We start from the raw sequence: 26,340 nt of genomic DNA, 5'->3' as shown, positions 1-26,340 counted from the left end.
CACAAACTAAAAATCCTCAACAATGTAACCTTTCCTTGTGGGGCAGTTGTTCCAGCCCCATGACCTTTTCCTTGGCTCCCTTTCTGCGGCTTTTACAGCTCTACAGCTGGGTTTGAAATCAGCATGGACAATGTGATGCAGTTTAGAGGAACCGGCTTCTGGCCATTGAGGGTGGTGTGTACTCTCAGGGGCATTCGTCCAGGTGGCAAGGGGGCACAGCAAGATCCCCACTGTACCCCTGCCTAAGGCCAAAAGGAAACTCTTCACTGCCACACATACACACACAGCAGCCCCCCCCTCCCCAAATGCACACCCTAACCCCTTTCTCCCTCAGCTGCTCCTGGCTCCTCTGCCTGCGTGAGGAAAGGGAAGCCAGCATCTCTCCCCAACCACCACCCCACCCCTCCAGAGCTGGGAACTGCCTGCGCTCTTTATAGCTGACATTATCTTTTATTGCCATATAAAATCCTAGGCTCGGGTGCCTTTATTGCTGCTGCTTCGGCATTCAGTGGCAGGGCTGCTGTCTGCCAAGAGTGGCACATCTCATCTTGTGCAGTGGGGGATGCAGAGACGGGCTGCTGCATCCCCCTCTCCCTGGTGGTGCATCTCCCTGCTATGTGTGTGTGCGCCTGTGTGCAAGCCAATCGCACACACACCCTTTTGCAGGCTGCCTTTGTTCATTTGGGGGTCTGACACCTCACTCAGCAAGCAGAAGGTCAAGTTCTCCACCTGTATGTACTGTACCAAAACCATTCATGTCTTTCATTGCACCAACAGTATGTGGTGGCGGTGATGCCTCTCCTTCAGTCCCTGCGCTGGTTCCCAATCTGCTCCCACGTTCAACATAACCTCCAGGTCCTTACATTCCAAATCCTCTATGAACTTACTCCCTCACCCAACCACTTATTTCTTCTCTGCCCCTCCCCAAACTACAGGAGCATAAGAAGCTTCCTTATCCTGAGTCAGACCATTGGCCCCCTCGAAATTAGTATTGTTGATGCTAGCTGGCAATAGCTCTGCAGGATTTTAGGCAGCAGCTGTTGTCCAACTTTGGGAAACTTGAGGGATTGAACCTGGGACCTTCTGCATGCAAATCATGAATGGTGTCCCGATTGGGGTAGTTGTGCCCCTGAAGGACTAGGGACGCAGTCTGGGTGTCATTCTGAACTCATAGCTGTCCATGGAGGTGCAGGTCAATTCTGCATCCAGGGCAGCTGTCTACCAGCTCCACCTGGTACGCAGGCTGAGACCCTACCTGCCCCCGGACTGTCTCGCCAGAGTGGTGCATGCTCTAGTTATCTCCCGCTTGGACTACTGCAATGCGCTCTACGTGGGGCTACCTTTGAAAGTGACCCGGAAACTACAACTAATCCAGAATGCGACAGCTAGACTGGTGACTGGGAGCGGCCGCCGAGACCACATTGGCTCCCAGTATGTTTCTCAGCACAATTCAAAGTGTTGGTGCTGACCTTTGAAGCCCTAAGCAGCCTCAGCCAGTATACCTGAAGGAGCTTCTCCACCCCATTCACTCAGCCCAGAGGGCCTTCTGGCGGTTCCCTCACTGCAAGAAGTGAGTTTACAAGGAACCTGGCAGAGGGCCTTCTCAGTAGTGGCACCTGCCCTGTGGAATACCCTCCCATCGAATGTCAAGGAGATAAACAACTATCTGACTTTTAGAAGACATCTGAAGGCAGTCCTGTAATGTCTGATGTTTTACAATTTTGTATATATGCTGTAAGCTGCCCAGAGTGGCTGGGGAAAGCCAGCCAGAAGGGCGGGGTATAAATTGTTGTTGTTGTTGTTGTTGTTGTTGACCAGCTGCTCTGCCACTTTGCTACTGTCCCTAAATATTAAGTAAGATCCCAGTCCTCATGGTTTTGAATAAAGGGCTGGTTTAAATAGGAGCATAGGAAGTTGTCATACTGAGTCAGACCCATTGTTGCATCTAGCTCAGCAATGTCTGCCTTGACTGGCAGGGGATGTCCACTAGGATTTCAGGCAGGCACTCTCTCCTAGCCCTACATGGGGATTTATGTCAAGTGTGCAGTGTCCAAACCAAAGCACTGTCCCACAGAGATCCTGGAGCATCCAAGCTGAGGTCCATCAACATGGGCAGTTGAGCAGACCCAGCCCCTCAGCTCTGCTTCCCTTTCCTGCTTTGCCTGCTGATTGCAGCATCTGGGCTTGATGAGGCACATGAGCCTCACCTGTCCTGAGCCTGCTCCAGCTGAGAAATCACACACCTCCTTCCAGAGCTAGTGAGCCCCACCTGGCCAGCTAGTGAGCTGGGCTATATGGGCCTTTGTCTGCTTTAGCCTCTTAGAGAGCTCTTCCTGCTGTTCCTATGCCTCAGAGCCCATCATATTCATGGAGACAGGGGCCCCTCTGGCTCTGATGATGGGTCCTACTGCTCTGGTTCCTGTGCACTGACCTCCACCCTTCGCCATTCTCTGCCATGCCGTGAGTACTTTCTTCCCCAGCCCCTGCTTGCCCCGGTGTGTCCCAGTCCCGGCTAAACCCATCTCTGGGTTGTCCTGCCAGTTCATTACACCCGTAATCTTTGTTCTTCCAGCCTCCACTGGCCAAAGGTCTCCTGCACACCTTGAAATTACTCTGCCCATTTTCCCTTGTTGCCCCCTTATGCTTGAAATTGCCTTGAAGAACACCTATGCAATCCCACTGTCCTTAACTCATCCAAATCCTTCCTCAAAACCCACCTTTTCCCTTGAAGCCTTTGGCACAGCCCCTTTATCCCGGTACCCTACTGTAACCAAGCCTATGTGGTTTAGTTCTTGGATCTTGAGTTCAGAGAACAGCTGTGATGAGAGAGGGGTGCCATAGTTTTCTTGGGAAGGATTGTGTACATTGCTGGCCCAGTGTGAATGCAACGACAGCTGCAACAAGAGATGCATGCTTTTGCAGCTGGGGAAAGTCTACATAAGGAACTTTCCATTCCCAATGCAAGCATCAGAGAGCTCTGCTGTAACTTGTAACAGAGCTTATTTCTGTGAGTGTGTCCTATGTGGATCACAACCAAAAATCCAAGGCCCTTGTAACCCAGAGGAATGCAGGAGGGTTGCCTTTGTATTTATGCAGTGCCAATGGAGTGCTAAGTGCTGTGAAGAACAGTGAAGCAACATGATTCCCATTTACGATCCTTGTGTTGGCTCCCCGCTCCTCTTTGCCTGAATGCAAAATGCAACCAGTTTGTTTTTGCTGGAACCAAATCAGCAGTATTTGTATTTGCTGCGGGGTGCAATATAATGAATGTGTCCAATCACACCTTGCGCAGCTAAAGAACTGGGGGGGGGGGGAGTGTCAAGAAGGGCTTATTCTCTTCCTGGTGCTAAAATAGGTCGAGGAAGTCTTTGCTTTCCAACCCGCCCACAGTGATTTCTCTGGAGAATCAGATGAGCTGCCAACTTTTTGTGTTTTTCTGGTGGGGCTTTTGTGCCATAAAGGAGTAGCGTGGCAACCATTTGTTTGAACTCTGTAAGGAAAGGGTGGGAAACCTGTGGACCAAAGGGCAACTATCACGCAGATGAAAGGAAAGGAGTGCAGGATGAGGTGAGGTGATGGAGAGAGGGAAGCCTTCTAAAAGCAATCAGCTTCAGTGCCTGGCAAGAAGGACTTGTAGCTCAGTGGTAGAACATCTGTTTTGCATGCAGAAGGTCCCAGATTCAATCCCTGGCACCTCCAGGTTGGACTGGGGTTGTCCATGTTCTGAAGCCCCAAACAGCTTCTGCCAGCCAGTGTATTTGGGAGCCAGTGTGGCATAGTGGTTGGAGTGTTGGACTAGGACCTGGGAGAGCAGGGTTCAAGTCCCCACTCAGCCCTGAAGGCCACCAGCCTCACAACCACCCAAGTGTCTGAATTACGAACCCAGTTGCACACATGCATGCACATGTGAGGGAGCCAGAGGCCAAGATAGAGACAATATGCTTTTCTTGCGCCCGTCCCATGGCACGGCGCACACCCCTCTTCCTCCTTCGTCAAAGATGATCTGACATAATCTCCCTCTCTGTCTCCTGACATGCCAACCCCAGCCTGACCCACTTCACCAGAGTTCCAGCGTGCCAGTGGCAGAGACCATCTGCTAGACTGCCCTCCTGCCAGAGCGCATTAGGGTCAGGCTGGAGCCAGCTAATCAAGGGGCCCCGCAGGGAGGAGAGAGGCCTCTTTCGGCCAGAGGCCACCGGGGACCCAAAGCAGCAAAGTCAAAACACTTATTCTGCCCACTGCCAGGAAATGAAAAGTCTCTCTGTGTGTGTTTCCATGCATTAAAGGCAAGGCAAATGGCAGGGGAGGATGGGTGGGTGGAATGCCCTCCCCAGCTTGATTGGCAAAGGCTAGCAAGACCCACAAACTGGGTGGAGCTGAGCTGTCCAGCAAGGTTGGAGGAGTCCAGGGGCAGGTTTTGTGATCATGGTTGCCTAAGCCAGTCACATCCTTCTGAGCTTCATGCCTGGAAACTGCCAGGCCTGGAGATGCTGCCACTGTTGCCTTGCTCAGTGCAAGGGTCTGAGAGTATTGAAAGGTGTCCCCACACTGGCTCTCAGGAAGGGCCTGACCAAATGTGTTATGAGCAGATCCACACCGGACGTTTATAGCACACAGTTTGCCCCAGAGAATCCTGGGTACTGTGGTTCATTAAGAGTGCTGGGAAATGTAGCTCTGCAAGAGGGAAAATACAGTTCCCAGGGTTATTTGGGTGCTTTGGATGTACATTGAATGAGAATTCAATGCATACTGGTGACACTGGATTAGGGCAGACCAGGAGGAACTGAAATTTTTCCTCTTGTAGAACAGCCAGTACATCATTCCAAGTACAAAGGCAGCTAGGGAGATAGGCTGAGCACATCACTCTGGAGGGTTTTCTGGGGCTGGAAGTGGTTGCAGAAAAGACCAACCAAAATGATCGGGAAGTTGGGATATGTTCCTTAGGAGGAAAGGGCTCCAACCCAGTAGCCTCATTGAACTGACAGCCCAAAATGCAGCGTATGTGAGGCAAACACTTTCTTTAGCCTTTCTTTCTTTCATCTTTAGCCATGAGGGCAGTGTTCTGCCTCCACCATCAGAGACACGGTGACTCTGAACACCAGCTGCTAAGAATCAAATGGTGAGAGTGCCACTGTTGCACCCCTGCTTGCCAACTACTCAGAGACGTTTAGTTTACTGTGATGGGGAACAGGATGCTGGACAAGATGGGCCTTTTGGCCTGATCCAGCAACCGGACTCTTCTTATATTTTTATGGCTCGACTTGCCTTTCACATTCATGGTGCAAGCTTTCAAATCAAACAGGGCTCTTTCTTTGCTTGGACGATAGTCAAAAAGAGATTGAGCATGAAAGTGAGAAAGATTTTTCTGCACTTAGCCGTTCTGTCCTGCAAAGCTTTTCCCTCCACCCACTTTTTTCAACCCAAGCCTCAAAATAACAAAAATAAAAAACCTTGCCACTTTAGCAAGCCTCACAGTCCCTGTATGACAAGGGAGGCCTTGCAGGGGTGTCCACACCTGGGGGGCTCTTCCCATATGCCTCCCGTTCAGCTGGCATTGTGGCCTCTTTGTCGCACATCACCCTCGGATCACAGGCGATGGGCATATGTGGGCTGACAAGGTGGCATCGCCACTAGCCACCCTGCACAGATCAGTGGCTCCGCTCGACAACATCAGATGTGACAACTACAGTACAGCCAATGGCCTTTCAATGCGATTCTTTGCCTCAACTCAGGCCCTTAGGCGACACCTCCCTTGCCCGCCCATCTCTCCTCCTTCAAATGCACACGCTGTACACATTCACACACGGGGGGGGGAGAGGGGGGTTGTATCGGAGAAGCTGCTTGATCCCCTCCAAATCCTCCAGGGTATGGTCTGAACTGTCCCTGTTATCTTTCCACATGGAAGGTGGTCTGGCCTTTGCCTCTCCTAAAACCCATTGCTCTCCGATCTCCTCGGAATGCCCTCTGCCATCATTCCGGCGACAAGGGCAGGCTCAGGTTTTGCATCTCCAGCAGAGAAAAAAAGGTCCAGTGCCCCATACCCCACTTGGAAATGTCTCTTCTGGCTCCTGCCCCCACCCCCACTCCCAGGTCTTCGTTGGAAGCTCTTGGAGGGAGTCGGAACAAGAAGATGGTCCCTATTGCTTGAGAAATGCTGGAGGGAGGCAGGATTTCAAACTGTTTCAGTTCAGCCGGACCTTACTGCCAATATCTAAAGTCATACTCTACCTAAAAATATTTTAACTGTTTTGGTTTATGGCCGCTGGTGCATTCAGCAGGTGGAACAATGGGCTATTAAGAGCATAAGAACAGCTTCCAGGTGCTTCTGGGAAATCCTCAAACAGGACCTGAGCCCAAGAGCCCTCTCTCCCCGTGCGGCTTGATTATGTTTCCCTATTTACCCTGCCTCCAATTCCCGTTCCTTCCTCTCTTGTTCCCATCCACCTCCAGGTCAAATGTTAGACTGCAAGCTCTTTGGGGTAGGGACCTGTCCTCTTACATTCTGTAAAATATAAACAGGCAAACCAGCAGCACCATAAAAATAGAAAACAACTTTTCCAAGTAGATTTTAAACCACCTTTTTTCTTACACAGCTGTTGTCTTAAAATTCATCAGCAAGACTTGAAAGGAGTATATGTGTTGTTGAAATATACCCTACAAATTCCAGAGAGGTACCGGTAGCTATGTTAGGCTGTGTACACACTCCTGTTTCACTTTGCATCCAGTGTACTCCTTTTGCTCATTTGGGAAACAGTGTGCATGCAACATTAGCCACGATCCTTAAATATCCTGATGTATTCCCCCCCCCAAAAAAAAAACCCACAAATTTGATCCAGGTAATAATTACTTTGCTGCATTTTAAGCTTGTAATATAAAGTACCTCCATTTAAAACACTTCCACCCCCCAAAACCTGGGAACTGTAGTTTGTGGAGAGTTCTGAGAATTGTAGCTCTTCTTTGGGGGGGGGGAGCTTTAAATGTATGGTGTATATGCAGCCTGCTTTAAAGCACACGCAAAGTGCCTTATTTCCCTCAAAGAATTCTGGGCACTGTACCCCTCACAGACTTACAGTGACTCTTGGCAAACTATAGCACCCTGAATTATTTGAGGGGAAAGAAGGTGCTTTGAATGCACTTTTAAAGGTCTGGTGGGTGTGCACAGCCTCCATCTCTTGCAGCAAGAGCAACGAAGAGTCTTGTGGTACCTTAAAGACTGCACTTTTTTTATGGCACAAGCATCCCTGGAGTGCAGCCCACTTCATCAGATACATGGATTGTATCTTCCAAATACATAACCTTGAGAGATAACCTACCTTGAAAATGCAAGAGCACGCACACACACATTTTTCTCCTTGCCATGTGGCAGCAGCGGCCACCCCACCCCCATCACAAGAGTAGGTGCTCATCACAGGAGAAGGTGCACCCCAATTGCAAAGTGGGAAAGACCACAGGTGGGAGCAGGATCTCTACCAGAAGAGAGAAGCTGGACTCCATTTGAGTCAAACTGCTGCCAGGCTTCTCTTGGCTGGTTGTGCCATGATGAGCCATAGCTGCCCCTCTAGCCCATGGCCTGGACACAGCAGGAATGGATGGCTGGATTTTCCAGGCTTTGTTTGCTGGTGCTTGAGCTCCCCCTGCTGGCCCCGCCTAAAAAGAGCGGCTCATCCTATCCTTAACCACAGAGTATTTTGCACTACCAGGACAAGCTGAGCTTGGGACGTTCCCCTTTTCCTGGCTCCAGTGGTGTTAAAGATTGCAGGTGTAAAGGCAACCAGGGCAGGAAGTGTGGTTGACATCCATTGCAGGGGAATATTTGTGACCAGGCTGATCTTGAGTTCAGCAGATAGTAACCTCAGTGGTGCCAGGACCAGCATAGGTTGGCGCAGGAACAGACACGTTTGCAAACTTCAAAGAGGAATTTTTAAAAAATGGTTTATGCTTTGGAAAAAGCCGTTTTCCAATAGTGCAGATATTTCCAGTCACTTGTTAGCCCGTAGTTCACTCACAGCGTTATGTACATACAAACATAGGATATGTGTGGGCCTGCACCACCCCAGAAGCGAGCTCATTGTGTTTTGTTGGAAGAGGGTGCTCTTCTCTCTTCAGAGTCCAACTCAGGAAGGGAAAGTGGCTCTGCACCATTTCTGCAGAAACCAGCCGTGCACAGCACCAATTGCATAGCTGCCAAGTTTTCCCTTTTCTCGCGAGGAAGCCTATTCAGCATAATGGAATTTCCCTTAAAAAAAAGGGAGAACTTGGCAGCTATGCAATTGCTTTATAACCTGTGTGTCATACACACTCCTTTATTCCCACATCCCCAAAGCAGTTCTGCGATGCTTTTTAAGTTGATTGAGCTTTTTTAAATAAATAAATAAGTTCAATAAGGCAATGAATGAAGGTTAAAATCAATAAAAGTATTGCAACACTTTTTTTAAAAAAAAAAGAAGAATGTTGGAGCAAGGTGCAATACTGAGGACATCTGTTATATACACTGCAAAGGTAGGAGGAAGCTATTTTCACAGCTATTTCGCTTAGTATAAGCATATTGGTATACATTGCCTGGCTGGAGAACTGCACTGCCAAATTGAGATAGGTGTGGATTTCAAAGGGCTGTGTTTCAGTTTGCATACTGTTTCAAAAAGTGTGACTTGCTCTCCCATCCCTAACAACAGCCTTCCCCCCCCCCAATATATCTTTCTGCTCCTCTGCCTTATTCTGCCAAACGCTGCACAGTCGTATCCATTCACTGAGCACCACTGATAATTTGTGAGGCTGATTGCCCATGAGCAGAATGGCCTTTCCAAAATTAATATGAAGCTATGTGATCCACTCTGAAAATCAGCACAGAGAGGGAAAGAGAAAGCTGGCCATGGCGTCTGTGGACTATCCCCTGCTCCTCCGCACTTTTAAATGCCCTGCAGAGAGCAAGGAGAGGGGCTCCAGCACCTCGCTCACAGCAGAGAGAGCCCTTTGCCTAGAGCTGTGCCATCTGCTACCAAATTAATTGCCTTGGCTGGCACAAACTGCAAGTGCATGTGACTTGCTGCACTGGGAGCAGCCTCTTTGTACCACGTCCATACCTGGGAAGGGCACGAGAGAGAACCATGCGCAGCTGGCGCCTGCTGCTCCTCTGTCGCCTCCTGGATCCTCAAAATAGCCATCTGCTTCAGCCTCGGAGCCAGCAGAGGTGACTGCGGCTCCCTCCCTCCCTCCCAGGTCAGAGGATGTGATGCCCACCAAATGGAGACAAAAACAGCTCCTCCTGCCACCGCTGCCACTGTCCTCCCCAGTACAGATACCAGCTGGCGTGCTGATGGGAGGGGGTGCTGCTGCCCAGGCCTAGCAGAGAAGGGACAGAAGCGCTGCATTCTCTTGCTCACACTCGCACATGGCAGCCAAGTGTGTCATATTTGTGCTGGTGCTGCTAAGCTGTCTTTGGACTTTGCCCAGGCCCTGCAGGAAGCCAGATGGTCTCGGCACCTGGGCATCAAAGCGGCAGTCGAGGGGAGGCAGAGGCAGCAGAGTGGGCCAAGCATCAATTGAGGGAAGGCCTTGCACTGCCCAAAGAATAGATTATCCTTCAGTGAGGCCCTTCTGGCTAGGTGAGGATGGGAAATTGCTGGCACAACCCCGCAATGTGCATTTGTGCATTGTGTGTGTGTGTGTGTGCAGAGAGTGGGGGGGCATTGTAGGGGGGAAGTAGGACATGCTGCATGACCCCCCAGACCACAGATACTCAGCCCATGGGGCAGCAGCATCCCCTGTGTTGCACTGTTAATGCCTTTGCATCATCCAGTGGGTACCAAAAGGCAAGGGGGGCAGACAAAGCCAAGAAGGAGCCATTAAGGGATGAATGAATCTGTGTCCATTTTGGTTTTTCATTTTATGCTTGGGCAAGAGAAATCAGATGTGCAAATCTTCTTCTTTGGTAATCACTCGCACTGTGAAGGAGCCGATAATGCTTTTCCACAAGTAACGACTCCCGACTCCGCACCTGTATATTTACAACGTTTTATTATACAGATATGCACAAGGCAGAGCTAAAGTTCTCATGTCCAGTCAGTCACTTTCAGATCCTGGAAGTGTCGTCTTGCAGGAACGCCTCCAACACAGTAGTTTGGGAACCGCTAGTCTCCTCCTCCCTTCCCTACATTTCAGTCCCCTGCGTCCCCCCACGCTGCTCATGCTCTCTAGAGTCTGAGAGCCCTTCTACCGCAGGACTCTGTGCTTGCCAGTCACTACTGCATGAAGTCGCCAGACTGCCCTGGCGATGCTCGGAGCTCTCAGCATCAGGGAACCCTTGCGCCTCCTCGCTGGGCTCTCTGCTGACCTCTGGTGGTCCCCTGACAGTAGCCAAGTAAGATTGTCTTCCATAAACACGGTCTTAACAGTGATTCTGTAAGTGACTGTGAAGGCCAATTCTGGATCCACACATCCTTCCACAGTGGGGACACTGGTTTCTGGGCAGGAGTTGATCACGGTGAGGGTTTGCCAAGCGTGCCTTCCTCTTAACACATTTCTCCCTTGCGTCCTGAGTTCGAGCGTCTTCTTCTTTTTATTGTTTTTTTTCATGCTTATTTCCATGCTTATTATATACAAAAAAAAATACTGAAAAGGGGTACAACTTAAGAGGGGAGGGGAAAAGAAAGAAAATAAGATAAAAATTATGACATAAATAATTTGTGGTTGCAATTTCATGTTACAATAAAAATAAAAATCTCATCTTTTATACCCGACCTCCCATTTATTCCTTAATTCTTTTTACATAAATTTACTGCCATATCAAAATACTATTTTTATATTACTATTTTCACAATTTTTAAATGTTTATATTTATAAGCAATTAATAAAAACTGCTGGGATCACTCAAAAGCTGCTACAGATTTTAACATGGTTATAATTTTGTTTAAGATATGTTCTGAAGGCTTCCCATTTTGATACAAATTCAATTCTCTGTTTATTGTTTATTTTTTCAGATAGACTATCCTAATTCAGCATATTCAGTCAATTTTTGTATCCACTCTTGTCTAGAAGGAATTATGTCACTCTTCCACCTTGTAGCTATAAGAACTCTCGCTGCCACTGTTGCATACAAAAAATATCTTTTTTTTTTTTAAGGAATATCTGAATCAGTAATGCCTAACAGATATGCCTCTGGTTTCTTAATAAATGAGATTATTAACATTTTTTTTAGTTCAAAGTGGGTTTCCTCCCAAAATTTCTTTATTTTGCTACATTGCCACCATATATGGTACAGTGAGCCTGTTTGGTCTCCACATCTCCAACAATTACTTTTGGCTCCTTTGTACATTTTCGCTAATTTCCATGGACTTAAATACCACTGGTGTTGCATTTTTAACAAGTTTTCCTTTATGGCATAGCACGTAGTAAATTTCCAATTATTCTTCCACAGGTTTTCCCATTGAGACATTGTTATAGCATACCCAAAGCTGATGTAACTTCCTCCTCCTCAACTTCCTAGTCGAGGAGGAGGTGATAAGCTTTAGAGAGGGTTTTACATTTTTGAATTTATTGCGTCGGATTGAAATCTCAAGGTTTCCTTGGCGAACCCTTTTTGTTTATCTACTTTAAATCTTTCGAATATTTGATAATATTGGAACCAATCTGTAATGACATCTCTTAATTCCTCAAAGCTCTTAAGTTTCAATTTGTTCTCTTCTTCTTTTAAAAGTGTTTTATAGATAGGCCAATTTTCCAACATATTTTTTTCTTCACTTCTGTGGCCTCTACTGGAGAGGCCCACCATGGGATTTTGAACTCCAACCGATCTTTATATTTCTCCCAAACTTTAAGAAGGGATCTCTTTATGATATGATTTGAGAAATCTCTGTGTATTTTTGCCTTTCCATATATTAAATAAGCGTGCCAATCCCAACGGTTATTATGTCCCTCCAAGTCCAACATATCCATATCTTTCAAATTGCACCATTCCTTCATCCATGTGAGGCAGGCTGCCTCATAATACAATTTCAAATTGGGCAGGGCGAAGCCACCTCTATCCTTTACATCTATTAAAATTCGATGTTTAATCCTGGGTCTCCTGCCCTCCTATAAAAATTTAGATATTTCTTGTTGCCATTTTTTTGAGGCAGCCTACCTCACTCAAAGCCCATGACACCTTTGGTGAAGGCTGTTCTCCAACTGGAGTGCTTGCAGGCCAGTGTTTCCCAGTTGTCAGTGTTTATACTACATTTTTAAAGATTTGCCTTGAGAGAGTCTTTTAACCTCTTTTGTTGACCACCAGCATTATGCTTTCCATTTTTAAATATAGGATGGGGACACCTGGCTTGAACAGTTGGGTATGTTTAACCTGGAGGAAACAAGATGGGGGATGGGGATATGATAGCCATCTTCAAATATATGAAGGGCTGTCAGACGGAAGCTTGCTTTCTGCTGCTCCAGAGGATAGGACCCAAAGCAATGCATTCAAATTACAAGAAAGGACAGCCTGACTAAACATTAGGGAGACCTTTCTTACAGTAAGAGCTGTTTGGCTGTTGAACAGACTCCCTTGCAAGGTTGTAGACTCTCATTGGAGGTTGGATTGGATGCCCATTGCTCAGAGATTCTTTAGTGGTGGTTGGACTAGATAGATGACTCTTCAAACTCTGCATTTCCACGGTTCTGTCATTTTCTCTATTTCTCATTTTTCCAGTCTTAAGTTCAGTTCGCCACATCTCTGTATCGGTTTGCGAATCTCTTTTGAAGTCAGTGTGCATATTGCACACACTTTGGGAAGCGTTTGACAGCATTTTAGTGGGCGCAAACACAGTTTTGGATACAATTTTGCCTAAATACAACTTTATACGTGAGCACTTCCCCCCAATATATGTGCATGTTGGTATATTGTTCCCCCTAATATATGGGTTGTAATGCATACTTTCTCCTGATGTACAAATTCCTGCCCATTCTTTTCATTGGAGAGTTCCGTTTCAATAGCTGGAGAAGTGTGCCTTTTGAAGGATAGCTGCTTTGCAATTTGTGTGCTGTTTTGGGGAAGTGCCAGTTTCATAAGCACATACTACACTGTGAACTGAGCCAAATTTCTTCCCCTCTGGGTGTCGCCCAGCCAACAAGCAAGAGGGTAGTTACAGTGGGGGGGGGAGAGTTTCCACTCCCAGGGAGACCTGCTGGCTCCAGTGTTAGCTAGACAAGAAGATGCCTGCAGAGCGGGAAGGGCTCATTCCTGGCATTGGGACCCCAGGAAATTAACAACTGTGACATTCCTCTCTGACTGGGACATGCTGCAGGCACTTCGCTTGATTCTCGGCTGTCCTGCGGTATCCTGATGACCAGCCAGTATCCTTAGTTCTCAGAAGAGGATCCCAACAGATCCTCAAGGCACAGCTTTTTCTAGTAGTCCCTGTTGTTGTGTTGTTGTTGTTGTTGAGTCGTTTAGTTGTGTCCGACTCTTCATGACCCCATGGACCAGAGCGCGCCAGGCACGCCTGTCTTCCACTGCCTCCCGCAGTTTGGTCAAACTCATGTTCGTAGCTTCGAGAACACTGTCCAGCCATCTCATCCTCTGTCGTCCCCTTCTCCTTGTGCCCTCCATCTTTCCCAACATCAGGGTCTTTTCCAAGGATTCTTCTCTTCTCATGAGGTAGCCAAAGTATGGGAGCCTCAGGTTCAGGATCTGTCCTTCCAGTGAGCACTCAGGGCTGATTTCCTTAAGAATGGATAGGTTTGATCTTCTTGCAGTCTATGGGACTCTCAAGAGTCTCCTCCAGCACCATAATTAAAAAGCATCAATTCTTCGGTGATCAGCCATTTTTATGGTCCAGTTCTACTGGCCCTCAATTCAACACCACATTGGTCACCCTCACCCCCAGGCACTGGAGCTCTGTTGATTGGACAACCACCCTCTTAATGGCAGCTATTCATCCAGGTAGCTCTCTACCTAAGCTTGCCCCTGAGGATAGGTTTGTTCTATTCATGATGGAACTCCAGGTGGAACATGGGGCAGGTTGTCCCAGACCAGCATCCCCTCCTGATGCTGACTTTATGCAGAGAGGCTTGTTTTCAGCAAGGCTGCTGCATCATATGCCTTCAGACCACCCCCAGGGAATTGATTTGAGCTGGGCATCCCCAGTCCCAGAACCTATTTTGGAAAGTCCATACCACTTTATTTTATAGGATTGCATTGATTGAGCTTGGTTTGTTTGTTTTTTAAGTATTTGTATTTCTTTTATCCCAACAAAATCCTCTGGCATGTTTCTTATATGCACTTTGAGAGCACAGATCTAGGCAACCAGTGCAATAAGCAGGCAGCATGAATGTTTCGTTTTCAGGAGAAGGTCCATCCAGAATGAAAGGTGCAGCTCCACAGGACTTCCACCTTGCACTGCGCCATTCATAAAAATTATAAATGGAAACCAAACAGCCATCAAATGATGTTTAGAAGTCACAACTGTATTTCCTTGGGTTATTGAGTGAACTCATTTCTAAAATGTACCCTGTGGCTTCTTTTTTGCTTTAAGAACAAGAGCAGCTCTTCTAGATCAGACCAAAGGTCTGCCTAGCCCACCATCCTCATTTTCACAGTGCCTCTGCAAAGCCCATATGCAGGGCATGAAGGAAAGACCCCACTTCCAGCAAATGGTATTCAGAGAGGTAGACTGCCTCTGTATCTGGAGGTTCCTTAGAGCCACTGGCAGACCTTCCCACTTCCACAAATTTGTCTAATCCATTTTTAAAGGCATCTAAGTTATTGGCCATCACTATTTTGTTTTTAAAATATTATACCCCACCCTTGTGTGGCAGTAATTTCTGCAGGTGGGTTGTGTGTTGTGTGGTGTACTGTGTGCCCTTAACCACAGAGTGGGATCAGATGCCTTGGCGGTTTTGCATTTGCCACATATTTAGGAAAGCTGTTGGCCTCAAATGCAAGTTAAATAATTTCGTTCAATACTTTAAATAGTCACCCTCCCTACTTCACCCTCACCGCTTCTTTCTTTACAAACTTGATCGGGCTTCACCTTCAATGCAGCTCAAAGTTGCTGGTGGCTGGGGGTGGGAATGCAGACTTAAGGAACTGAGAAAGATGAGTGGGAACTTGGTAGAATGAAAAATCCTTCCCTCCCCGCTTTGATTTTCACATTGCGACCTGTTGCAAGCAGGAAACATGGACGTCTGAGACACAAGCAGAGCCTGGTAGGGAGCAGCAATAAAGCCTCGGCTCTTGTTTTCTGCTTGCCCCCCCCTCCCCCATTGTGACCACCACCCCGGACAACTCTCCCTCTCATGTAAGCATTTGGAATTCCTGCAGCAGCTGTTCAGAAACATCCCAGCTAGCAGACCTGGGGTTGCAAGGAGGGAGAGGCGGTCATGGTCAATCAGCCCCCGAGGCGACAGAACAGCTAACCAAAAATGCAGTCAAATGCCTCCAGCGATCTTCTGCCCTGTCTCCCCCACAACTCTTTCCAGGCCCTTGGTTCCTTGCCACCTCCTCGCGACTTTTCTCCCTTCTGCCCCTGAACCAACTTTCCATGGTTCTGTCAGTAAAGCTCAAGCCCAGGCTCTGCTCTCTCCCAACCTACCTTTTTTCGCTTAGGATTTGTCCATATGGGAGGCTGACTATGACTGTTTGTAAGATCTGTTTCGATTACGTCTGTTCAATGTCTTTAAACCCCAGAGGATAAGGAATCTCGGGACTCTCCCCAGGCCACAGCACTGCTTCCTACCCTCCTGGGGGGGGGGGGTTCTGCCCGGCTGCAATGGGTCCTTGAACTCTGATAATGTTTGCTTACCTGGACGAAGGTTGGAGGGTGTGTGTGTGTGCAGAAACAATACACATCCTTTGCTTCCTCCACTTGCCTCTGTCCCCATTTGTGGCCCTCAGAAGAATGCCTAAAAACGAATTGCGGTCCTCAGTCTGAAAAAGATTTCCCTCCCCAGAGGTATAGGCTTTGGGCAGCCTTTAGTCATCATAGCAGAGGTACATCTTCTACTTTCACTCCATGTAATTATTGAATAAAGTTGCTCAGGCCCCTGGCTTTGTTTCCTACACCACTGTTTTTATTGTTGTTGTTTCTGATTTTCTGTATTGCTTTTGGGGGGGGGGGCAGAATGGATGTTGTTGTTGTTGTTGTTGTAAATCAGAAATGAGGAACCTGGTGCTCTCCATATGTTCTGGAGGGCCACAAATTCCGCATTCCTGATTTAAATGGCTGTAAGCCCTCATGAGTGATGTCAATACAGTGGAAGGGCAGGGCATAATTATTGCTGTTTTTTTCATCATCAACAACAAATCCGTTTATTGTGAGGGCCATGCCTTTACACAAATATCAACACGACAGTAATTAAAAATATTAAAATTCGTTGCATACTATCCCAACAAAACCTTCATCCCACAAAACAAGAATAAAAGGAAAACAAGCAACGAGTTAAACAGACGATGAAGGGGTCTTTACTTTGTCATCCAGAAATCTTTCCCTGGCTTTCATGGCCTTCATCACAAAGACCACTACCACATGGGTAATCCATGGGTTAGCATCAACTAACAAAAATTTTACTCTATCTTCAGGATTGATTATAGAGTTGGGTATGATTTGAAGCATCACTGTTTTTTTCATATAAAGTATAATTATGGTATGCTTTTTTTCCATATCATCTGAAATATCTCTGGCATATTCAGGATGCTTCTTCTAATTGCTCTTAACATTATGCAGCAAATTAAAACTAATAAAGAAGTGCACACTAGCTTAAAGAGCAAAGCAGAGAAATAATTTCCTATGGACAACAATTATGACTTTTTTAAAAATTGCTCCTTCTCTGGTTAAGTTCATTCACATTCAGAGTGGTGGTAAAGTGCCTTCAATATTATATATTAGCCTTAAATTTGGTAGAATGCATATCCTACATACTTTAATTTTTTATAGTTACCAATAACAATGTATTCTTCTCCTTTCTCTTATATTCTCAAATACTTTTTAAAAAAGAATATATAGCCTACCAAATATATAAATCAATAAAATATAAGTAAATTAAAAGTAAAGGTACCCCGGCTTCCGGTTGGCCGCGCCATCTTGCTCAGACGGGGGTCCGCTCAGCGGAGCGGACCTCGGCGCTTCAGAGGTGGAGGGAATCGTTCCAGCGAAGCGAAACCTCCTTAAAAGCCCCAAATCGAGCTTTTTGGGGACTGATTTTGCCTGGCGGCGCCAAAAGCGGGCTCTCTCCTCCCCGGATCGGCTTTGTTTAAGCCCCCGAGAGCGAGGAGGTGAACCGCGGCGGACAGGCTGACACTGCTGCTCTGAGAGCGCGAAGCTGCGAGTCTGGGAAGTGGAGGCGGCCAATTCTTCCAAGAACATTCAGCAAATGAATAGACTGTGAGTAATTTGGATTCTTTGGAATGTAAATTAAGGCAACAATTGGGACCTGGGAGAGAGGGGAAAAGAGGAAGCCACCACCCCCCCTACGGTAACATAAGAGACAGTAAACAGAAACCCGAAGCCGTAAACAGAAGATCTTAACTTAAAAGGATCCCTCAAAGGCATCAAAGAGAATCTCCCCTAAATGCAGGGTAAAAGGGGAGAGAGACTGTGGTTGTGAATGCCCTGCAGAAAGAGGTTAAGACTAAGAAAGACCTTTCTTTTCCTCGGGAGCCGGCAGCCCAGACAACCCAGTGAGCTGATCAGGATTTATAGTTAAATTTTATTTCTATCTTTATTTCTGGACTTTTTGGAAATTCTTTTTTGGACTATATGCTTTTGAAATGTGAGTTCGAACTTTATTTTTAAGAATGCAGCCAGCTTGTTAAAATGGAGTCGAGGAAATAGACTGCGATCATATTCCACCCCATGTGACAAGTTTTGACCTTGACAGGATTGAACTATGTCAACAAAAAGGTACCCGCCTGAGTTTCAGCGGACTGTTTTGACCTTAATGTGGGAAGCAAGAATAGAGCTATGTCAAGAGGAGACACAACGGCAAGAGTTACAGCAACAATTCCAGATGGTGATGGCAGAATATGATTTCTTAGAAGATGAAGCTTTTGAAACTGAAGAAGACGAATGTGAGAATGACAATGATGGTGACTGTGATTTGGAAGGAAAAGATGAAGATGAGGACTGTGATGATTTAACACAAAATGAAGCCCACCACGAAAAAAATGATGATTTTACTCTACAAAAAGTTGGATGGAGTGCCTCCCCTTCGAGGGGGGCACGGTTGGATTTACTGGAACTCCAGAATGACCACAGGGAAGAAGGAAAAATTAAGCAGAGAAGAGAAGAAGCTCAGGGGTCTGATAGGGAGGCCTGGATGGCAAAAGACTGTAAACAGGGGGTGGGGTGAAGGGAAAGTGAAGTTGTGATTGTAAGGATGGATTAATAGGATTATAACTGGACTGCTGACTATGGAACTTGCTGGATTGGTGGGGTGGAGCCGGTACTCGGGGGGTGTAAGGTTAGTTTGGGAATAGTTATAGGTTTAAAGAGTGAATTGATTCTGGAAAAAGGTGAAAATATGGAGGCTTATAGAGGGGGTAAAAATTAGGCACGGGAAGAAAAAAATGGGAGTTTGATTTTTCAGTGATTGGACATTAGGCGAAAATGATAATAGTTAGTTTAAAAGTGGTATAAGATATAAAGGTGTATGTTATAAAATATGAAATATGAAACTGTTGAAGATGATAAATAAGGGAGGAAAACCGGGGAAGGGGGGAGGGTGGGGAAGCCCACAAAAGATGGTTTAATAATTATGAATTTAACAATTATGATGAATTTTTTTTTCTGTTTTTGTCTTTTTTCCTTTTTGTCTTTTTTTTTCTTCTCTTTTTTCTCTTTTTCTCTTTGTATTTTCTTTTTTTTGGGTATGACAATAGACGGTTGGATGGATGAACTCCTGCGTACTGCCCTGGTTCACTGGAGCTCCCTGGTGGCAGGGGGGGGCTTCGGGGGCAGGGGAGGGGGAGGAGGACAGAAATCCAATCATAAAATGGACCACTTCCGACTGTTCACCTGCGTGGGATACTTCTGTGGCAGGGGAGGACCCATGGAGGGGGATAGGAAGAAGGTGGAAAAGGTGTTCATGTATGTACCATTCTTTGTAATTTGTAAAATCAATAAAAATTATGTTTAAAAATTAAAAAAAAAGTAAAGGTACCCCTGACCATTAGGTCCAGTCGCAGACGACTCTGGGGTTGCGGCGTTCATTACTCTTTACTGGCCGAGGGAACCGCCGTACAGCTTCCGGGTCATGTGGCCAGCATGACTAAGCCACTTCTGGCGAAGCAGAGCAGGGCACGGAAACGCCGTTTATCTTCCCGCTGGAGCTGTACCTATTTATCTACTTGCACTTTGTGCTTTTGAACTGCTAGGTTGGCAGGAATAAGTAAATTACATAGGACAAACTAACGGGGAAACAGCTCCCGTCTGAGTTTTCTCCAGCCAGTGGCCAACCTCCTGACCACCCAATAATCCTGAACATTTGGCAGTGCTTGTCAGGCCTTGTTATTCCATCCAAGTAGTCCAGAGAAAGAGCTCCTCTGAAACCAAATTTGCGAGCTAAACTTGGGCTTGGGAGCACCTGAGTGGGAAACAGCCTAGGAACTCTGAATGCTGCCCCGAGTTCCTTGGAGGAAAGGTGGGCTACGACTAACTTCTGCATTAGGGCACTTCTCAGTGCTTAAGAGACCCAGAGTGTGGGCCCCTGGTACAGAATTTGTATAAAAGGAATAGATGCAGATCCAGGTCTCTGAGTGATGTTGCATGGGTGAGCTCTCACCGCAAAGGATGCCTCCGGACTCTCGCTGTTTTGCAGGGTTGATTTGATCACATGCTGGGAATCTGCATAATTAAAGTGGAGTCAGGTGCTCTGTCAGCTTAGCACAACAAATCCACCTAAAAACAAAAACAGACTTTTGTGGTTTGGAAAGCGATGGGGAAATGCATTGAAATGTGTGGGATGAATGGGTGACTAGCAGGAAGCTTTGTAAATAAGCAATTCAGGATGAATGCTCGTTGTTGTGTAACTTCCCTGCAAGCATATCAGAACGAATGCTGGATAAAAGCTGGACAGAGCCTAACCTCTGTTTAGGTTTTGTCCAAGCAAATCAGAACAGGTATTTCATAAATAGGGCATCTGGAGGGGCCCAAAGCCATTACTTTTTTAAAGGAGAGGAAGGGATGGAATTTCTAGGGGCATCAGCTCTACATGGTTCCTTATAGTTATTCTTTGTCGCTTGCCATGCAACCAGTCCACAGTTTGGCCCACTGTGGAGGAAAGGGCCAAGGAGAGGATACATCCTCTTTTCAGGCCATTCTTGATCCTCGTTGTGACTTGGCTTTAGTATCTGGGACTTAATTTTTTCCCCCAAAAAGTTAATTCTACAAACTTCTAGCAAGGGGTGGGTGAGATAGCAAGCGTCAATTCTACACACACTCCTTTCTCAGGGTGTGTGTGGGCAGGGGAGATATGCAGGCCATGCAGCTCCCAGGCCATCTCTCCTCCCCCCCCCTCCCCGCCACCATCCGGTGTTCCTCTCCCAGGCCCCAGCACATGTGCTGTCTGTCAGAGCCTGGTCTCGGTTATTTTAGCTCTGCTCATAGCTCTGCTCTCTGTGTGTGAGAGAGAAGGAATGGGACGGAGGCTGTCCAGCTCTGCGCTCTGCCTGAGGCACAACCACTAGCAAGCCATTATGGCCACCCCTTTCTGGCTCACCTCCTTCCTGCTGGCCATGTTGTGGGCTCAGGTAAGCACCGGACAGGGCAGGTGTGTCAGCCTGGAGCAGAGAGCAATGGGAGTGAGTGGGGCGGTGGAGGTCCTTCTCTGGACTCCAGGGCATCAGGGACTTCAGTTAGGTGGAGGGTCCTGTGTGCAATAGAGTCCCATCACAAAGTCATTTCCACCTGGAGAACCAATCAGGTTTTCCCTCGCCACCAGGGTCCATCTGATTGACTGATTTGCAGCCAGGAGGAATTTTGCCAGCCTCTCTGTCCTAGGCAAGGCTTATGCTGTGCCAAGGACAGTAAGACAGAACACGTGGTGGAATATACACGTCCAGGCTTCCAGCTAGCTGCTGAGCTACGTTCAAGGTGTTGGTTTGGGTGTATAGACAGCTAGGGACCAGGATATCTGAAGCATTGTCTCCCTCCTTATCTAGCCAATCAGTCACTGAGCTCTGAAGGTGAGGGCCTCCTGTAGATATGATTATTATTTATTGAATTTATATACCATCCTATACCTGGGGGTCTCAGGGCGGTTCAGAGAATAATATCAAGATATAAAACCACAAAATGCATAATAAAAATAAAAACAACAACCCAGTAGCCCTCCCCCCCCGCCCCCCCAAAATCCCACCTCTTACCCAGCGGTCTGCTCCTCATAATGTAGAAATTCAGTCTTTTGTATGTGTTGTATGGGCTCCTGCATGACAGGTCGCCTTTTCTACCTGTAATCTCTACTGCCTTGGGAATTTAACAGATTAATCTGTGCTTTTTCTGTATACACCTGTGCGATTGTGTTTTGGTCAGTGTTTGGAATGAGCTGGTTTGGCTTAACTAAGTTCACTGAATTAGTTCAGAAATGTCTGGAGCATAATTCAAAGTGGCTCCCGTAATTGCCAGGTTTTGTTCATTATGGGGGTAGGCATTGAGACAATTTCTCTAGTTCAACTCTGTGTGGTTCCCCCCACCTTTGGCTCTTTAAGCTTCAAGATGATCATTGTTTGGAAAAGTACGGTAAATTAAACCATTCACATGCCACTGTGTGTGCCCATGGATGTTTTCTTAGTCTTCTTAAGTGTGTTTTGTAATAGGCAGCTTGTAACAGTTTGAGTACTGGGAAAGAAAAATTGCTGAGGATCACTTGAATAAACTTGAATTCAGCTGAACTGAATGTGAACCGAACTACTTGGTTTTGTATAGGGACAAACGTGAACTGAAATTAGTTCCTTTTGGGGCATGTTGAACGTGAGCGAGAACTTGTTCCTTTTCAAAATGAATTTTCCAAGCTCTGATTTAATTTTCTCTTCAAATACTTGTGCAAAACTCTGTGTGTGTGCGTGTTTCTAATAAAGCTTTACTTAAACCATAACCCAACAAGTGTGTCCAACTGCACCAAGGTGGAATTCAGCAGGTGAATGCACTTGATGGACCAGATAATAATAAGAAAGTTTGTAGGAGTTTCCAGATCAAAATTATTTCACCTAATCAAACAAATCTCCTAATTAAACATTAAATTCTTAAACATCATTCTGTCCCTTCTTAGAAAGTTCTGAAAACTGAGACCGGCATTGGCACACCAGACCCCACACCATCTCTCTCTTTTTTTTCCCAGCCTTCTGAACTTACAAAAAAACCCAACCCACATTTTTTATAGTCAGGGTGCTGGGCAGGCATGTACACAGTTCACAGAATCATAGAATTGAAGAGACATGGGTCCTCAAGGATCATCTAGTCCAACCCCTTGCAATGCAGATGCTTATGTTGTTATTTTTACTTTGAAAATATATTTTTCCTTTTCTATAACATCCCCCACCCCAGTAAATTCATTCAGCATCAGGGCAGCAAGAGCAAATTTCATTTTATTCCCATAGTCACAGCGGTGCTGCTATTTACATGTGTTCCAAACGCAAAACTGCACTTGTAACTTCCTTTCTTTCAATCTGGGTTGGCAAACTGTGGTTTGTTGCTCTAACTACATATCAGGATTGGAGGAGGAGGACAGTGCCAAATGGGAAGGGGGTGGGGAGAGCAGAAATGCTCGTGGTGTGCTCCACAACTGGCATAATTACACCTGGCCCTCTAAAGTGTTCCCCATAAGACCCTTTTAAGTCCAGGGTGTGAAATTACCAAGCCGTGGCACTGAATCCACAGCAAATCCACTGTAAGTCCAGCACATGTGTTCTGAAGGAGGAGGGGTTGGGAGTTAAGTTGAACAAGTCTCACCCGACTTCAGAAAGGAAACTTCAAGCCCCTGGAGAATATTTAGCTTGGACACATCTGGCTTGGGCCGGGCGGGGGGGGGGGAGTAAGGAAGTTCTGCCATTACAGACCATTTTCTGATTTCTGCAATAGGGAGAGCACCTATGTCAAAGGGGAGGGGGGTGGCGACTTTGTTTGGAGTGCAAGTTGGTAACCCTGTGGCAGTTCACCACTCTTGGAAAATGCCCCCGCCTCTTCAGGTGGAGATGTTGGCTTGTTCCTTTAACCTCTAAGCAGCTTCACGTAAATGTCCTGGGATCTCTCCACTCTATTCCATCATAGCTGAAGAAAAAAATATGTTTTATCAGGGGGCTTTAGAACTCTCTCCAACAGAACTTCTCAATGCCGGCGGTGGGGAGGGGGGAAATAGTTTACACCAGGCATCCCCAAACTTCGGCCCTCCAGATGTTTTGGACTACAATTCCCATCTTCCCTGACCACTGGTCCTGTTAGCTAGGGATCATGGGAGTTGTAGGCCAAAACATCTGGAGGGCCGCAGTTTGGGGGTGCCTGGTTTACAGGTTGGCTTCATGAGGAAGTCCCAACAGACTGCTTAGAAAACTATAATGTGTTTTCAGGGAGAGACAGGCCTTCTGCAAATGTGGGCTGTTGTGCCCTGCGAGAGAAAGGTGATGTCTCCAGGTCCCAAAGGAGCCTGCCTTCATTTTAGCCGCACACTCTGTCCACACTCTCATTTCACAATCCTCAATTGTTAGGGCAAGGAGATATGTAAAGAAGGATGCCCCCAGCCCACCAGCAATGAGTCTCATAGGCATGTAGAGCAAGGTATTTCTGCTGCTGCAGCTTTTCTAACTCCTGCAAAGGAAAGCCTTCCTCCTCTTCCTTTGCATCAAGCTGGAATGTCCTCTCCATCCCACCCCCTTGCGCCTTGGAAGCCGCTTTGCCCTTATGGCACTTTGGCCTTTGCACCTCCCCCTCCAAAGAGCAGGATGGGATCTGTTGCTTTGCATAGAAAGACACAGAGACTCTTGACTCCTGGGAGGGCACAGGTCCCCTACTCCCTTCAATAACCATCTATTTGGAATGGGAAACTTTCTTTCAATGAACATTAAAAGGCTATGAAACGTCGGAGATAAAGGGAAGCAAAGTTCTAGGTTTCTTCATGGGGGCAGGGTGGTGTAGACGTGGAGGAGAGCAAAGCGATTCGAACTTTGGAGAGCCAGCCACTCTGCAGCAGTGAAAGAGGCATCCCTCCCCCTTTCTGCCAGCTGCCCCCTGAGTCAACAACAAGAGTGAAATGTCCATCCCGGCAGCTGGGAGCATAAAAATGCAACCCACCCCAGTGACCGAGAGCAAAGAAGCTGGAATTCCATGTGGCTTGCATTAGTGACACCCTGAAGCAGAGCTCTTCTTGGAATGATGGCCAGGGAGTGAAGGGGCAGGGCAGGGAAGGAAAGTCCCATACAAAATCCTTCTCCTCTGCTTGACTGCTGGGTGCTTCCACAAACCTCCCTTTTATGCTGAATTTCTGGGTTCTTGCCTACTTGCAGAGAGATGAGCCCCCCATGCTTTGTTTTGTGAGGTCAGCTTCTTGCTTGGGAAGGAGAGAGAGAGCGCACATCAGCCTGGATAGCTCAGTTGGTTAGAGCATGGTGCTGATAATGGCAAGTTTGAAAGTTCGATTCCCGTATGGGACAGCTGCATATTCCTGCATTACAGGGAGTTGGACTACATACCGCAATCCTCAGGGTCTCTTCCAACTCTATGATTCTATGTACATCCCCTTCAACAAGTTGGAAGGTGGGCAGTATACACTGATGTGGGCAGTATACACCTGTCCTGCGTCCCCCAACTTTATACTGCACCCTGGTTCCAAGTAGAAGATATCCTTCCATGCAGTTGCAGATCTGTAAGGCCCTGTCCCAAATCCTAAGCCTTTCCACCGAAGGGGCCCCTCATAGCTTGCGTGAGCAGGGCAGAGTGAAAGGATCCCCTTACAGCGGAGGGCGGGGGGGGGGGGGATGTGGCGTTCTTTGTTGTGCTCCAGGAGGTTCACATACCCTTGGCCACCTGCTGCTGTGGAATCCAGGGCTGGGAGCTGGGTTACATTTCAGGGCAAGTTGGGAGCAAGAGAGATTCAAGACTGGCAGAAATGCTGCATGGGGATGTGAAGTTAAATTCACACCAGTTACGAAAGCATCTCTCCTGGCCTGTGTGGTGTTGCTGTTAGAGTGTTGGCCTGTGACTCAGGAGACCAGGGGCGCTTCCATACCTTCACCATTTTGTGGGGGGGCAGGGCAGTTCAGGTGCATATTGGAGCTTTAAAGGTGAAGGTAAAGGGACCCCTGACCATTAGGTCCAGTCGTGACCGACTCTGGGGTTGTGGCGCTTATCTCGCATTATTGTCCAAGGGAGCCGGTGTACAGCTTCCAGGTCATGTGGCCAGCATGACAAAGCCGCTTCTGGCGAACCAGAGCAGCACACGGAAACGTCGTTTACCTTCCCGCTGTAGTGGTACCTATTTATCTACTTGCACTTTGATGTGCTTTCGAACTGCTAGGTTGGCAGGAGCTGGGACCAAGCAACGGGAGCTCACCCCGTCGCAGGGATTCGAACCGCCGACCTTCTGATCAGCAAGCCCTAGGCTCTGTGGTTTAACCCACAGCGCCACTGGAGCTTTAGGTTTGTGTATAAAAAATACTCTTGTCTCCCTACTGAAATGAATCCACTCCTGAAGAAAGAATCAGACTTTCACAGTGTGGGATGAAGAAATGACTGTCAGAAAGACATATGGATACCCCACAAGCAAATCAGGACAAATGCTCAATAAATAGGTCATTCAGAAGAACTCCAGGGTTCAAATCTACCACTTGGCCATGAAGCTCATTTGGTGACCTTGGGCTATTCCCTGTCTCTCAGCCTCACCTGCAAGGATAAAATTGTGAGGATAAAATTGGGATGGGGAGAGCAATATGTTGCACCTTGATCTCCATGGAGGAAAGGGGGGTTGTAAATGTAATAAATGCACTAGCATAAAAATTGAACAAGGCAACCAGTCTCTGGGGAGATTTTGCCAACGTTTGCACTGCAGCCTTGTCTTTGCCTGACCCATGGAGCGACTGACGGGATGGGGCTTGTGTGAAGGCGGGGCAGAAGCTCATCTCAGTCTCTTCTCTGCAAGGCTCCCAGCCGCAGCAGGAGGGCAAGCGGGTCTTTTCTTAGAAGCTGGGTGCCATGGAAGTCTGCCAAAGCAAGATGGGAATAACGTGGGAAAGGAGCTGAAGGAGGGTCCAGCCGTTCAAAATAGAAACAAAAATAGATCTCACAGGGAAGGAATGAGAGGCAGGAAGCAGCCATCGCCTCCCTTGGGTCAGAAGCTCAGTGTAGCATAGCCTTCACTGTGCCAAAATCTGGGCTGGGATCTTGGCTGGCT

General features: G+C 47.1%; 1 protein-coding gene across 2 annotated transcripts in view; it reads left to right on the top strand.

The window, feature by feature from the left end:
- Positions 1 to 20,551: 20,551 nt before the first annotated feature.
- CDH15 (cadherin 15) overlaps positions 20,552 to 26,340 on the top strand; it is a 20,539-nt gene continuing 14,750 nt past the window's right edge. Inside the window, exon 1 of one of the 2 annotated variants that reach the window (XM_035116925.3) lies at positions 20,552 to 20,713. In XM_035116925.3, the coding sequence (XP_034972816.2) occupies positions 20,660 to 20,713 (54 nt within the window). In that variant the 5' untranslated portion in view covers positions 20,552 to 20,659. The remainder of the gene's footprint in view (positions 20,714 to 26,340) is intronic. The other variant, XM_035116927.3, reaches the window with a different exon arrangement.

Source organism: Zootoca vivipara, chromosome 6, assembly GCF_965207765.1.
Source record: "Zootoca vivipara chromosome 6, rZooViv2.hap1.1, whole genome shotgun sequence".
Classification (NCBI taxonomy): Eukaryota; Metazoa; Chordata; class Lepidosauria; order Squamata; family Lacertidae; genus Zootoca; species Zootoca vivipara.
Note: the sequence above shows the minus strand (reverse complement) of the source record. Positions and strands in the feature narration are given on the sequence as shown.